Here is a 14,725-nt window from a genome sequence, read left to right as displayed (position 1 = left end):
GTGCCAATCACTGGGCTGGCACCTTCCCAGGCTTGAAGCCACATTGAGTGCTGATGATAGGTGCAGAGTCAGGAACTCTTGCTCATATTTGACCGTGACCTTCAGGTTGGGTCTGTTTCCAAACCTTTGTCTTCCTGAAGTTGGGAATAGGGATGTGCTAATTACTGGGGATGCCTCTGTTTGTCCCTGCCGACAGGTGATGGAATACCTGCAACCAGAGACACAGCAGAGCCTGTGGCCCTGTGGTCCACACCCACGCCGCTGGCAGGTAAGTCCTTGGGAAAGTGGGGGAAGGAGCTAACATTCATGGAACAACGAACATGTGATAAGCAGGAAATCAGATGTTGTCACACAACTTCATTTAACGTTGTTGATGCTCGCAACAACCTGCAAGTGTTATTCTCCCCGTCTTCATCACAGTTTTATAAAATGAGCCACAGAAAAGATCACTTTCCTAGCGTCACCCAACTGCAACATGGTGGAGCCAAGATTCGAGCACATATCTGTCTGACTCCAAACCCATGTGACTCCAGCCTTCTGGGTTGGGGGACAGTGAGTCCAAAGCTACCTTCAGTCTACTGGGAAGAGAACATTCCGGGAAGCCTAACTGCTAAGGTCCAGGTTCATTAAGACCATAACCAGGAAATCAGGGCGTCGGCTTTGGGGAGTCATCTATTCTATAATTGTTAATATAAAATTCCTAATGGGAAAATTTTAAATTTGTACTCTTCACTGTAACAATTAGGCAAAAGTTATCCTTTTAGTGTACCTAGGACTCTGTATCAGGAATGAGCCCAAATCTGTTTCTCCCTTCCTCACTGTGGAGGAGCTGACTGTGCACTTGCTTTGCGAAGAGAAAAACTCAGCCCATTTTGGCGTCCGAAGGCTGGTCCTGCAGTAACTCTCATCAGCGGTAACTCACTTTGTCTAGGCCAAACCTAATCGTGCGTGTGTGTTTAAAAGAAATACTACAGTGGAAGCTCGTGGCTGTGTAGAGGTTCTAACCTGGCCATGTAGTCATTCTGCTCCCTCCTCAGAGAACACTGCACAGCAGCCCCACGCCACCTCCTGTCTCAGGCTTCAGTTTGGGTCACTTCTTGACATTCATGGGTCCCTGGGCACTTTTGCCTTCAGGGACCCCTTCCTTCACAAAATGTATATATATATAAAATTATATTTTATGGCCGTGTTAGTACAAAGATGAGTGTAATCCAGACTAGTTGCAATCTTTTTTTTTTTCTGATTTTAAAAGTAATTAAGACATTTTCAGGGGCCCCAGGCACCCAGCCTACCAAATCTAATTGATGAGTGTGTTCTTCTCTTCGGACTTGTTTCGAATAACTAACGGATCCGGATCCACCACCAGCACCACAGGGATATTTGGGGTAGGAGATTGCGATGCTTTTGCCCACCATGAGTCTGCTTCCGCTCTGGGGGTGGGAGAGAATTCTGGCTTATTTATAACCTCTCTGGGGGGCGGAATCGTCAGTGTCCTCCTTTGAGAAGGGCTCCACAGGCCACTTCACCTGTTCTCGTCAGTTTTTGGACTAAAGTTGCTCACAGGAGCCTTATTCAGAAGAGAAGTTTATCTTTCAGGGAACAGCACACACAGTGCCCAGTGGACTTGGTTGACAGTAGGTGATAGTCACACTGGGATATGTCCATGCTTGGCCTGAATGATGGGCAGTGGGGTGTCCGTGGAGTGTGTGAGGACAGCCCGGGAGAATATGGGCTTCTAAAGGGGACCTTGACCTAGAGCTTCCCTGGCAGGCTCCTCACCCTCTCTTCTGAGCATAATCTCCTTGTGCTTACGATAACAACTCACATTTGTGATACAGTTTTATTCACATATATTTTCTAATTTGATCTCAACAGAACCTGTGTGTTAGTTGGAGGAATATTATTACTTATATTGTTACATTGTGTTATATTGTATTTCTACTCCTATTTTTGTAAGCTAGGGAACTATTAATGCAATGAGACACAGACTCTGAAGCTTTTTGTTTAAATAAGAAATCCAGGGGCCGGCCCGGTGGCTCAGAGGGTAAGTGCGCACAGTCCTCTTTGGTGGCCCAGGATTCACTGGTTTGGATCCCAGGTGCAGACATGGCACTGCTTGGCAAGCCATGCTGTGGTAGGTGTCCCACATATAAAGTGGAGGAAGATGGGCACAGATGCTAGCTCAAGACCAGCATTCCTCAGCAAAAAGAGGAGGATTGGCAGCAGATATTAGCTCAGGGCTAATCTTCCTAAAAGAAAAAGAGAAAGAAAGAAAGAAAAAAGAAGTTCAGTGGAGCACTGGGTTCTGCTTTTTACCTCTTTCATGTCGGGAAATGGGACTTGCCGAAAATCACCACTGGCTTAACAAAGAAACCTCACCAGTGTTTCCAAAACATTCTGGAATGCAGAATGTCAATATAAATATTATGGCCAGGCCAGAGTTGCTAAATATAGCAACCATCAGAATTATAGACCCTTCAGAAGTTACCTTCACTAGACAGAAGTAATCTCTGAGATTCTTTCTCCTTTCATAAAAATTACATTTGCAAAGACAGCTTTACGGTGCAAAATAGTATCTGTTCTGCATCTACACTGAAAAGGCCGTTTTCTTCCTTTTCACCCTGCTGAGATCATTTCCTCAGCAGCAGCGAGGGGCTGTGAGAATCCCTTCTGTTAGCAGTGAAGGAGAAGCGCAGGTCTGAGAACTCTACATTTATGATGAGAAATAGAAAACCAAAGACAGAATTTTGACAAAAGGAATGTGAGTGTGCATGCTTTGCATCTATAGAATCAGACCTTCATCTCTAGTAAATTAAAATTTATCATGAAAATTCTATGTGGTGGAAACTCATTAACCCCTTACTAAATTTCTACATTAAATAACCAAAAAAAAACCACAATATTTTTCTTTTAAGAGTAAGACATCATTCTCTTTTCACCCAATTGCTTTTTGTTTGGTGTTTTGCTATTTCTCTTTTTACTTTAGCAGCTGAATTACTAGCTCCAGATTAGTCTATATTCATATGTATAGTAATATAATTTTTAAAATATAAGTTGGTACTTTACATCCTGCAGATATGTTCATGCTTAAATGTTTCAAAATAAAATGCAACTTATCCTACAGATAAGAACAGAAGAATAAGACTGTTAGTCATTATTTCTAAGAAAAATTTGGTTTTGGTTCTGTTATTGGGATATGTCAGTGTTTCCTAAAATGTGTTGAGTGGGGTCTGAATTCTTCAAGATTGTAACATTGATACTCAAACCGGGGTTCTGTTTTTGAATATCAGAAATTCAAGTTAAACGAGTGGGACAAATTTTAGTTCTGTTATAGTTTTACTACCGAACTTCTAAGGGATTTTAGTCTGTGAAAGAACTTACGGATTTCCGAAAGGGGTTAAGTAGTCATCATCTCCCAAAATTCTGTCTGACCAGGGAGTATTTTCATTTTTCATGAAGCATCTCTTAAGACTAGTATTTGGCCTAATACACATTTGGGAAAGGTTGAATTCTAAATTATTGGATTCCTACATGTGCTACTATGAATAATTCTAAACAAATTTAGGTGAAAAAAAATTTATTTTCCTGACTATTAAAACAGAGGCTTATTTCTAAAATTGGGCCCAGGTTCTCATCTTGTTAATGCTGCGGGATAACAAGGCCTCTTCCTTCTTTCCTTCTTTTCTTCCTTCCCTCCTCCCCCCACCCTCCCCTCCTTCCCTGCTTTCGTCACAGTGTTAATGCACGTGCGTTAAAAATCACACAGTGCAAACCAACTTACTGTAATACCTCAATTCCTCCTCCAGCTTCTACGCACTCCCTCCGTTCTCCACCCACAGTATATTAATCTGATTCTTCTGGGATCTGTCTCCAGTGTTTTTTTGGTTTTGTTTTCTCCTAAATAGATCGCACTTAGATTTTTTGCATGGACTTTGGAACTGAATTTCCTGGTTTCCAGTACTAGCTCCCCAGAACTGTGTGATCTTGGACATGTGACTCAACTGTTTGATGCCTTAATTTCCTCACCTACACTGTTATATATATAGTAGAATATAGATCATTATTCTCCACACATCTATATACACACACAGAGAGATATAGATGCAGATATCAAGGCTGATGTGAGGGGAAAGGAGTCGAAAGAGGACATCACTCAGAGCCTGACACGTAGTAAGTGCCATACAAATGTTAGCTTTGTAATAACTGTCGTCATCATTGCCATCAACAAATATTTGCTTTTTGCTCAAGTGAGAGAAGTGACCTAGAGAAATGTAAACAAAATGAGAAACAGTGCTCAGACTTGAGCATCTGCATGGGGCCTGACCTTTCTCCCAGCATGGTGGCCGGGTTCCAGGAGTGAAGACCCAAGGGCACAGAGCACAGGTGCCTGGCGCTCCCCTCACCTGGGCTCAGAAGTATTTAGCGTCACGGGTGCCACTCTCCATGGGTCAGGACAGTCACACAGGTCAGCCCAGGTTTGAAGGGACGGCGCAGAAATTCCACCTTCCGACACGGGACTGTCAAGGTCCTAGGAGAGCTTGCGGAATGGGAGAGATTGGGTAGAAATCTTTAGAAAACACGATTTGCTGCGCTCCCCTTCTTAGCCGGCACCTCCCTCCAGCATGGGCCGTGGAACCCCTTGTTCCTCCACACACATCCCCTTGGAGGTTTCTCCGGGCTGAGTCAGCTCAGTTCCGTCAGCATCCACCCCGACCTGGGACCTTGGAGCGTCAGTTTAATGCTCTGCTGACCTCTCACCCCACCTCTGCTCTCTAATTTCTGAAAAGGATGTGTTGAAATGTTCCATCAGCTCTTCTTTCTCCTCCCACCCTGTTTGTTCTTGTGGATTCAAACACTTTAATTCCTTCAGCATGCTTTGGGAAGGAGAGGAAATAAAGGAATTTAATCGAATTGCATTTCACACAAGTCCCCGCAGCTTTTCCTCTTGTGTGAGCTTGCCCTTCTCTTTGCTCTGCCTGGGATAAACGCCCTTCCCTCGTGATTAACCTGCAGAATCTTGTTTCAAAGCAAGTTCTTCGTGAGCTGCTCTCCCAAAGTGGACCAAGTGTCTGTTACCGGTGAACGCTATCAGAATCCCTATTGAGGCATTCCTCGGATTTGTTCTGATGTGTAAATGTCTGTGATTTCTCCGTCCCTCTCACTGACTATAAATCCTGAGGCATAGACTCTACCTTCCGAGCTTTGCACCTAATAGACATTAAGTGAAACTTTTTTTGGTTAAAAGTGCAAGTGTGCTGGCAGCAAAGAAAACAAATGTCTTTAATGCTGGAAAGAGTGCTCTGTGATCTCCAGTCTGTCATGCCATGCTGGGCGAGACTCCCTCCGCAAGGAGACTCTGGTCAGCTGTCCCCCAAGGCATGGCTGTAGCAGGGCCCCGTCCACAGGGCCCTCAGGTCAAGGGTTGTCTACAGGGTGAGATGAAGGGACGTGTGTAAGGCTGAGAATCCAGGGCCTCCAGCCTCCCCTCTCTAGAAGTCAGATGCAGCTGCTCACTGGGGTCACCCAGCCTCCTGAGGCGCCTCCAGGAGGACGGAGGTCCAGCCGTGATGTCCTAACACCTGTAGAGCTCTCTGTCTGCCCAACACGAGGAAACGCCCTTTTAGTGTGCAGGCTGGAGTAAGCCCTTCTCCCTCTCAAACTTGATTCTCTTCTGGGTCTCAGGCTTTGAAAACAAATCCAGGACACCCCACAGGCAACAATAGCTCCCTACTCTGCATGTAACTTCTCCAAGGCAAGAGGCACTGAGTTCAGTCTGAGAGACGAAGGGAGAAGGGTAACGTCAGGGCGAAAAATATCACAAAGTTCATTGGCCTTAGAAAGCAGTATAGAGTACTGAATCAGACTACCTCCCCGAGTGCAAATTTCGGATGATCTCTGGAGCCTGAGAAAGTTACCTTGGGCTTTCTGAGTCTCAGTTTCTCTATCTGCAAAATGGAGATAATAGAATCAACAAGAGAGGTATTGTAATGGTCAAAGAAGATCAAGCTTGTAAGGTACTCAGGATGGCACTCACAAAATGTGAGTAGTAGCATTTAAGATTATTATTATTACTATTCAATAATATCATATGAAAGATACGAATACTATGACATCAGCAGTATATCCACCCAATATAACAGGATCAAGGCAATATCCTGACACAAAGGTCAGTCTCACAATTTCCCACTCCCTTGTAGCTCCCGGGAACCTGAATAGCCTTGAGAGTGGTGAATGGCACAGGAAGATGCTCAGGCCAAGTGGAGGTTCTCGTCCAGGGCACGTAGGGGACCATGTGTGACGACCTCTGGGAGCTGCCCGAGGCCACTGTTGTGTGCCACAAGCTGCAGTGTGGCCAGGCTGTGGTGGCTCCCACAGGGGCCTACTTTGGGGCAGGCTGGGGGAAGATGATGTTGGACAACGTGCAGTGTGTGGGCAGCGAGAGCCACCTGGGCAGTGTGTACACAGGGGCGAGGCCGGGCACAACTGCAGGGACCTGGAGAGGGACTCTCAGTCCTCATTTGGAGGGCTACTCCTATCCCCTCACTACTCACCCCTACACAAACACACATACACACACACACACCCCACAGCCTAGTCTAGGAATGTCGGTGGATCCAGGCAGGCGAATAGTGATGTCTACCTCCTTTCAAAGTTATGCACCAAAGTTATGCATCAAAGCAATAACTTGGTGCCATCCCCTTGACTGCAAAGTTTGCTAAGCGTGGCTGCAAAGATTGCTAAGCAAGGCTCACAGGCTGGATCCAGGCTCAGGAGTGGCCTATTTGGTTTGACAATTCAGGTTAAACTTGAATTCAGCTGAATGAGAATATTTGTCATAAAAACCCAAATTCTTACATTTTGTGAGAAAGCAGAAGTTCAGGATCAAAACAACAAATTCTTTCATTATATTAACTGTCTGGATCTGAGCAAAAGCTGCCCATTTGATCACAGAACAACTTTCCTGTTCACATGGTCCCCATCACTCCAATCCCCTGTTTATCTAACCCCTATGGCCTTTGGAAACTTTTGAGATTGTGACCTCTGGATGATGAGCCCTATTTGTCAGCTGGTGTTCCACACCTGCCACATCTGGGTCTGGCAACCTTCCCAAACCTATGTGTTCCTCTGGTTGACTCTCGGCCCCACGGTACTCCCTGGTTTTTCCTGACTCTCTCCCCATGGCAGCTGGAATAATGTCACTATGAATGACAGGCTCTGGGCCCATCCTGAACCGCACCTCCCCCTCAACACCCTAGGCAGCACTGCCTTCTGAAGCTCTGCTGGGACACTCAACATGTGCTGCCCAGTCTCGTGTCTCAAATCCCCAGGAAATGCCAAGCTCCTCAAGGGCGGGGTCTCTGCCTCTGTTTCCACTTCCCACAGCCCCCTAAATGTAGGACATTCCCAGTAACCATTCACCAGTGAAGACATGATAACATGCCAATCTCTTCACGTTGACAGGTGCTGGTTCCACAGCTGCTCTGCCCACAGGTAGGACGCGTGTTACGTTCCATATTACCTACTGGACTTGGCATGATGTGAAAAAGATCATGAGGTTTAGACTCAGATCTGGTTTGATTTCCAGCTTCATTCATTCCCTTCCCCGTTCATTCCATGGATATTGACTGAAACTCTATGCCAACCAACACCAGGGCTACAGCAGCGATCACAGCCCTCTTGGTCTCTTCTTTCATGGGGTTTGCACCCTAACAGGAGAGACAGACATAACATGTGATCACCCTCAGTTATGTGACCTCGGCCAAGTTATGTCATCTCTCGATCCATTTCGTCTCGATTCTCTTCCTTAAAGTAGGAATAATAAAGAGAATTGAATAAGGACATGAATTTGACAGCGAATTGGTGAATTTGATGCTGCCTAAAGTCACCCAGCACCTGGCAGGTGCTCACATAGCAGTGGTTCCTTCCTTTGGTCACATGCCAACCTAAGGGAGGTGGTGGGGGATGGAAAGGGCCCTGAGCTATAAGAATCTGATTCTGGCTGGGCTCGCGCCAGCCGAATGACCTTGGTCCTCAGTCTCCAAGCATTAGGCAGGTACATTGGAGTCCATGCTCCCTAAAATTCTGTGCCTTTGACTAACAAGGAGAGAATAAGCAGCCCGTGGGTTGGCTGAATTAAGTATATGCCACTGTGGGAAGTGGGAGGTTGCCTTCACAAAGCAGAGATGTTGGTCGTGTAGTAGAAATTGAGCGACACCTTTTCTTCTGACATTTATTATGAGAAATTTTAAATATAGAGCAAAGTTCGAAGAATTTAGCAATGAATTCCTACCTAGATTCTGTGATAAGTGTATCGATCTATCATTCCTCTGTTCATCCATCAACCCATCTGATTTTTCATTAAGTTTTGATTTTTGTACCGTAAAGTTCACCCATTTTAAGGTTCACTTTGGTAGATTTTGGTAGTTGTATAGAGTGGTGTGATCACTGCCATATTTGTGACATAGAACAGTTCCCTCCCTCAAAGGTTACCTCATGCCATTGCAGAGTTGACACCCTCCTCCCTGTCCGCGCCAAGGAACTGCTGTGTGACTTTCCTTGCTCTGTTCAGGTGAAGTCACGACACACCTGGGAAAGGAGCAGCAAAGAGAGACATGATGGCCAACTGATGGCCTCTCATACGGCAGGCCACTTGGGGCCAATTGCCCACAAGCTTGCTTTTGCTAATGGCTGCCTGGTGCATGTTAGTCAACAGGCAGCAATGCCATGTTCTGCCCTCAAAGGATATCTTGGGAATATGAGATGACTGGCCTTACAATGCAGTGTCATCATTATTCCTACTGAATCCTGGGAGGCAGCAGGCACCCCCTTGAAGCAACCTGCATCTTCTCCCCATGTTCTGACTGTTCCCTGATGACAGTCCTTCCTTTTTACCCATCAACAGCCCGTGAGAACCTACTTCCCACATCACTGGTGATATCAGTGACTCAACACCCACCTCCTTCTGCGCCTCCAGGTAAGGCTGATTCTTTTTGCATCATCTCTTCTGAACTACTTTGTTCATTCGACAATGAGTGAGCGAATGAGTATGTGTCACTGAGGATATTTAGAGTCATTGGGGATACATACAGCAATAAACAAAGCAGACTCTCACATAAGCTGAGCCCACTGGCAGGGGGAGGGGGGGTTATAAAAGAGTGTGATGAATGTTGTGATGGGGGAGCACAGGGTCCCAGGGGTGCCCAGAGAGTCTCCATCTAGACCTGAGGAGTCAGGGCAAGAGAAAATAGTATCTAAGCCAGGCCCTGGAGGGTGACGGGGCAGTAGGATTGTGCCAGGCAGGAGAGAAATCAGGTAGTTAGACTCCCTATTGGCTGTAGGGTGGGAGACGTTAATACTCTTTGCAAGTTAGAGCATGGGGCTGGCCAATAACCATACAGAATTGGTGAAGAGTGAGGTGGTTCTTTAAGACAGCTTTTCGCTGTGCTCAGGGATGAGTAATATTTCAGGATATTCGGCCTTGAGTTGGATTTTGTTTTTTCATGAATTAAGTCCAGTTTGAGGCCAGACAAGGCAGGAGTAAAACATTGGACGCCTGATTCCCTTAATCTAGCTGTACAACCAAAAGATTCAGGGAGGACCTAGAAGAGCCATGGTCACTGCCCCAGGGTCTGAGAGCATCCCTGTGGGATACTGCCCTGCAGGTGCTGTAGCTCCTGGCCTTTGGCCATGGCCTTTGGAGTGTGCCGATTACCAAGGGCACCATTATTGACTCTGTGAGTTTCAATTGCCTGAATTCACGCTCAACATATTTCTTTTCTTCATTTGCTTAATAACTTTTCATCTTGCTTGCCTACCATGTGCTGAGCACTGAACCAGGTTGTATGGTGGGCACAGAGATGACTCAGACATAGTGCCAATTCTCAGAGAGTTTGCAGTTTGATTGGGAGACAAATCCTGTGCACAGAAAGCTGTAATGTAAGAAGAAAGTGATCTGTGTTGTAAGAGTCCCTGCCATGCTATTTCTGCACCCCGACACCAGGGGGAGAACTCAGTTCAGGAAGTACAAACAAGAAAGGAATTGAGCTGCCATAGAGCCATTCTCTCGCACCCTGACTCTCCTTTCTCCCTCCTGTTTCCTCTCATGCACCTTTATTCTGAGCAGCTTCTTTTCTCAATTACCCACTCACACGTGATTTATCATGACTGCCCCAAATGGAAGAAACTGGCTCTGCATCCACACGACCTTCCAGCTCTCTTCCCAATTCCAAATAGCCAGCAGAGAATTGTCCCGATCCCGCTCATGGACTGGTTCCTCTGAAGTCAGATGTACACTCCAGTCCAGTCAGTCTGCCCAGGCAGACTCAGTCACGGGGTATAGAACATTAGCCCCATGCCCCCCTGGCTTTGGGTGGAGGTATGGACAAAGATGAAGTGTATAAGTTATCTATTGCCACGTGAAACCACCCCAAAACACAGTGACTTAAAACAACAATCATTTATAATTGCTCGTGAGTCTATGAGTCAGCTGGGCAGTTCTGCCAGTCTGGGATAGGCATGGCTGGTACTAGCTGATCTTGGCTGGGCTTGTTCATACATCTTTGGCGAACCAGCAGGTCATTTGAAGACTGCTTAGCCTAGGATGGCTTCCCTCACATGTCTTGCAGTTCCATAGCTGTTATCTGAGGTGACAGAGCTGATGAGGTCAGGTGTCTTTTATCACCCAGTAGGCTAGCTCAAGCTTATTCATGTGATTATCTCAGAGCTCCCACTGAGTGAATGGAAGCCTGTCACACCTCTTGAGGCTTCAACTCCACATGGATGCGCCGTTACTTCTGCCACATTCTATTGGCCAAAGCAAGTCTCAGGCCATCAGCCCAGAATCAAGAGCAGGAAAATAAGCTCAACCCCTTGATGGGAGGAGCTGCAACGTCACATTGTAAAGAGTGAGGATATCAGGAAGAGGAGAACTGCGGCCTTTTTGTAAACAAGCTACCACAGGCAAGCTGTCTTAAAACAGGGTGTGGACGAGGAAGACACTAGGCTTCTTAGAGAAGACACGTCTGGGGAATGACGTAGGATCTCTCATGACAGCGTGAAGGGTGTGATAGCTAAGTCATGGGAAGTAAGGAAAGCTGGGCTGGGCAGATGGTAATCCAGTCATCAGCAGACAGAGGGGACAGGTCTCAGCCCCTCACCACCTGGTTCTTTCCCAGGAGGCTGGGCTCCCATGCAGCTGGTGGGTGGCCATGGGAGCTGTGCAGGCTGCATAGAACTTTTCTACCAGGGAGTCTGGGGGACTGCGTGCGATGACCTCTGGGACCTGCCAGAAGCAAACATCGCCTGCAGGCAGCTGGGGTGTAGCCGGGCTGTTTCAGCCCCAGGTGACACCCATTTTGGGGAAGGGTCTGGAAGATCCTCCTTGACAATGTGCACTGCAGGGGAGATGAACGGCACCTGGAGGAGTTCTCCATGTTGGCTTGTTTTCCCACAGCTGTGGGCACGGGGAAGATTCCAGCGTGATCTCTTCATGTAAACACCTGCTCCCTTCCCAGGCAGAGCCCGGCTTTGGCTCTTTCCAAGAGAGTACTTTTCAAAATACAGTGTAAAAATAACTATTGAAAATGAGCCAGTACATTATTCCCTCACAGTAGATATTTTAATCCCTCACACTTACAGATGCTGAATACTCTATGGCCACACCACCAGGTAAGGAAGGCAGTGTTTCCACGTGCAGTTTATCAAAACCTTGGAGAAGGAGTTCTGCTGGAAACTGGATATGTGTTATTCTCCAGGCTGGTGGAGTGACTGAGAGATGCGGAATCACCTGATCATCCAATGGGAAAGAAGGATAGTAGCTTAGAAATCACCTGGACCAGCCTCACTTTCTACCTTTCTTCCCACTCCACTGTGCATTTTACACATAGGAAGCAGATTCCACATTTCTCAGACTTTTGTATAGCACTTTTGGTTTGTCAGTTCTGAGGGTCGTGAGGGGATGGCAATGAGATGTGGGCAGGGAGTGGTTAAGATATGAGAGGTGGTTAAGGATACTTCCTGCTCAGGGGCAGATGGCTGGTGGCCCAGACCTGGACAAAGTCAAGGTGACCCAGTTCTGTTTCCACCCTCTCCTTCCCTCTGCCTGGTTCCTGGTGCAGCCCTGGCCCCACAGAGCTTTGCTTGCTGTTGCTTCTCCCACATGCTCTCAACGCCAACACCTGGAGCTCTCCATGCCAGCCCCCTGTCTCCTTCACCAAACCTCCAGTTCCCTTGAATGCCCTGCCCTAAGCCAGCTTGCTCAGAGTGAGTCATGAGTAAGGCTGACTGGACAAGGTCTAGAAAAGCTTCAGTCACATCCCCTCCTGAGTTGTCAACTCTAGCATGTGGGAATGGATTGGTCCTAGGAGAGAATCTTCAATGGCAGGTTCTGGGCCAAGTGTCACGGGTAGGGGAGATATTGGGGGCATGAAGGAGGATCCACAGCATCCTTAGGCCCTGACTCACCATCTCTGAGGAGCCCCAGGTCAAAGGAATGGTGAATCGGTGCCTCTTCCTAGTCTCAAATCGAAGCCTCGTAATTCCCGACACTTAGGTCTCTGGAATTGGCTACAGGAGCCAGAATTTCACATCATTAGCTTTCTTAAGCCCCCAAATTTCAAATTATCTCATTTGTGCATATGACAAGAGAATAATGCAAAATAGATCTGAGAAGAATATAGATCAATGCTTCTTCTCCCCCGCACATTAACATCCCCTACACGCTCTGACCTCAACCCCAAAGACTGACTCAATATTTCTGCAATGGGCCCAGACAGCATATTTGTTACAAGCTCCTCAAGGTGCTATGTCCAGGCCAGGCTGTGGACTCTGTACCTGCTGACAATCCATGTGTCCTTTGTGTGTTTGACAGGTCACCCATTGGCTGCAATGGCAGAGACGATGGCTGCAGGTGAGATGTTGGTGTCCTTTGCTGCCCTGATCATCATCTTCTAACTCAAGTTCTGAAGTGACTCTTCAAGGAAATTGAGCAAAATACTACTGTTTTGTCTGGGTCACCCCTCTGAACCTGTGTTCCAAGTGAAGAGTCCAACAATAGGGGCCAATGAATTTATAGTTCCAATTCCATTTCTATTTAGTCAAAGAAGGAAGTCCAAGTAAACAAGTGATGCCAGCCTTCTTGGTCTCCCAGCAAGGACATCACAGGTGGAGGACAGACATGTGACTGTTAACAAAACAATGTTGCCAGGGTGCTACCCCAGGACATCATTTCAGAGGGCTTCCACCATGCGCATGTTTTTCTTCTATGTCCTTTCTTCTTCTCTGACAATCTCTGTCCTCATTCTCCATTCCTTCTTTTTCATCTTTCAGTTTTTTTCCTCTGCTCTTGCCTATATCTTGGGCTTCCAGAAGCCGCCACTAAACTTTTCTTAGCACCACCTGGAGATAAAGGGCTAAAATAGAGCCATGGAGAGGCTGGCTGGCCCTTCTAGGGAAGAGCCACAGCCAGATGACTAGAGACAATCGAGTGTAGGTTCAATTCTTACACAGCCAGATAATCTGATGGAGAAAGCCATTGCCACAGGTGTCATCTTTAATTGTGGACTGAATATTGGGCAGATGGATAGACAAACAGACAACAGATAAAGAAGCATCTCATGCAGATGCCAAGCAGATGGATGGGTGGATAGTTAGGCAGACACAGAACAGTATCAGTGTTGCAGGGAGTGGATAATTCAGGGAAATTTCTTGCCACTTAGTAGTAGATTCTTCTTAATGTAATTTTAATAAATTACAGCTGATGGTGAACGGAACACTGCCATCTTCATACACATAGAGGCTCCATGTCGGCTCCGCCTTACTTGGGAAAATGAAGCAGTTTACTCATTCCTACTGGTGACCTGACAAAAACCAAATCTACAGAACCCACCACTAAGAATAACCAGAGGGAAAGATTCTGGCTGATATTAGCTAACTGCTTTGCCCAGCGAGCCCACGTCAATGGTAGAATTCTCAAAAGAAGTGAGAGATGTTTCAAAATTCAGACACTTTCATGCACTCATTTCCTAAGTTTGCAAATGTTTTTAGAATATGTTATACTTCTGATATGTCCTAAGATATACCCACAAAGTAACGACCAATGAAATCTTTTTGGGAAAAAAATGAAAGCAAAAAAATGTGAATTACAAAATTAGTGAACTTAACAATGAAAAACTGAAATTCTAAAATATCTTTCTTCTTTTAGAAACATCTCAGTGTGGCAGCATCATCACTAACTCGTCTGGAGCGATTAGGAATCCGCCAAAGAATGAAATGCATGACAACATGACCTGTGTGTGGGAGATCAAGACCAACGCATCCAACCGGATACTGCTGGCATTTCCATATCTTGAGTAGGTCATGGTACTTAAGTACACCGTCAGGTTTAATATTCCAAGCGTGTATTCCCTTGGTTGATTCTCATAACTAAAAGAGTCCTTTGTGGGTTTTTTTTAAGTTTTTATTTTGAAATAATTATAGACACAGAAGAAATTAGAAAAATAATACATAGAATCCCATGTACCCTTCACCCAGCTTCCCCCATTAGTGGCATCTTATCCAACTGTAGAACAATATCAAAACAAGGAGGTTGACGTTAGTACAATACTGTTAGCTTGACTACAGACCTTATTCAGTTTTCACCATTTTTTACACGTACCTTTGTGTCTGTGTACATGTGTGCAATTTTGTGTAATTTTACCCTGAGTATAGATTCATGTAACCACCATGA

General features: G+C 46.0%; 1 protein-coding gene across 1 annotated transcript in view; it reads left to right on the top strand.

Annotated features, from left to right (window-relative positions):
• The window catches only part of LOC100058262 (scavenger receptor cysteine-rich domain-containing protein DMBT1), an 85,956-nt gene that overhangs the window by 12,948 nt on the left and 58,283 nt on the right, over nt 1-14,725 (top strand). The window contains exons 7-12 of the mRNA XM_070276080.1: nt 197-268; nt 7,462-7,491; nt 8,903-8,974; nt 11,638-11,667; nt 12,869-12,907; nt 14,201-14,348. Of these exons, the coding sequence (XP_070132181.1) occupies nt 197-268; nt 7,462-7,491; nt 8,903-8,974; nt 11,638-11,667; nt 12,869-12,907; nt 14,201-14,348 (391 nt within the window). The remainder of the gene's footprint in view (nt 1-196; nt 269-7,461; nt 7,492-8,902; nt 8,975-11,637; nt 11,668-12,868; nt 12,908-14,200; nt 14,349-14,725) is intronic.

The sequence above is a fragment of the Equus caballus genome, chromosome 1, assembly GCF_041296265.1.
Source record: "Equus caballus isolate H_3958 breed thoroughbred chromosome 1, TB-T2T, whole genome shotgun sequence".
NCBI classification, from domain to species: Eukaryota; Metazoa; Chordata; class Mammalia; order Perissodactyla; family Equidae; genus Equus; species Equus caballus.
Note: the sequence above shows the minus strand (reverse complement) of the source record. Positions and strands in the feature narration are given on the sequence as shown.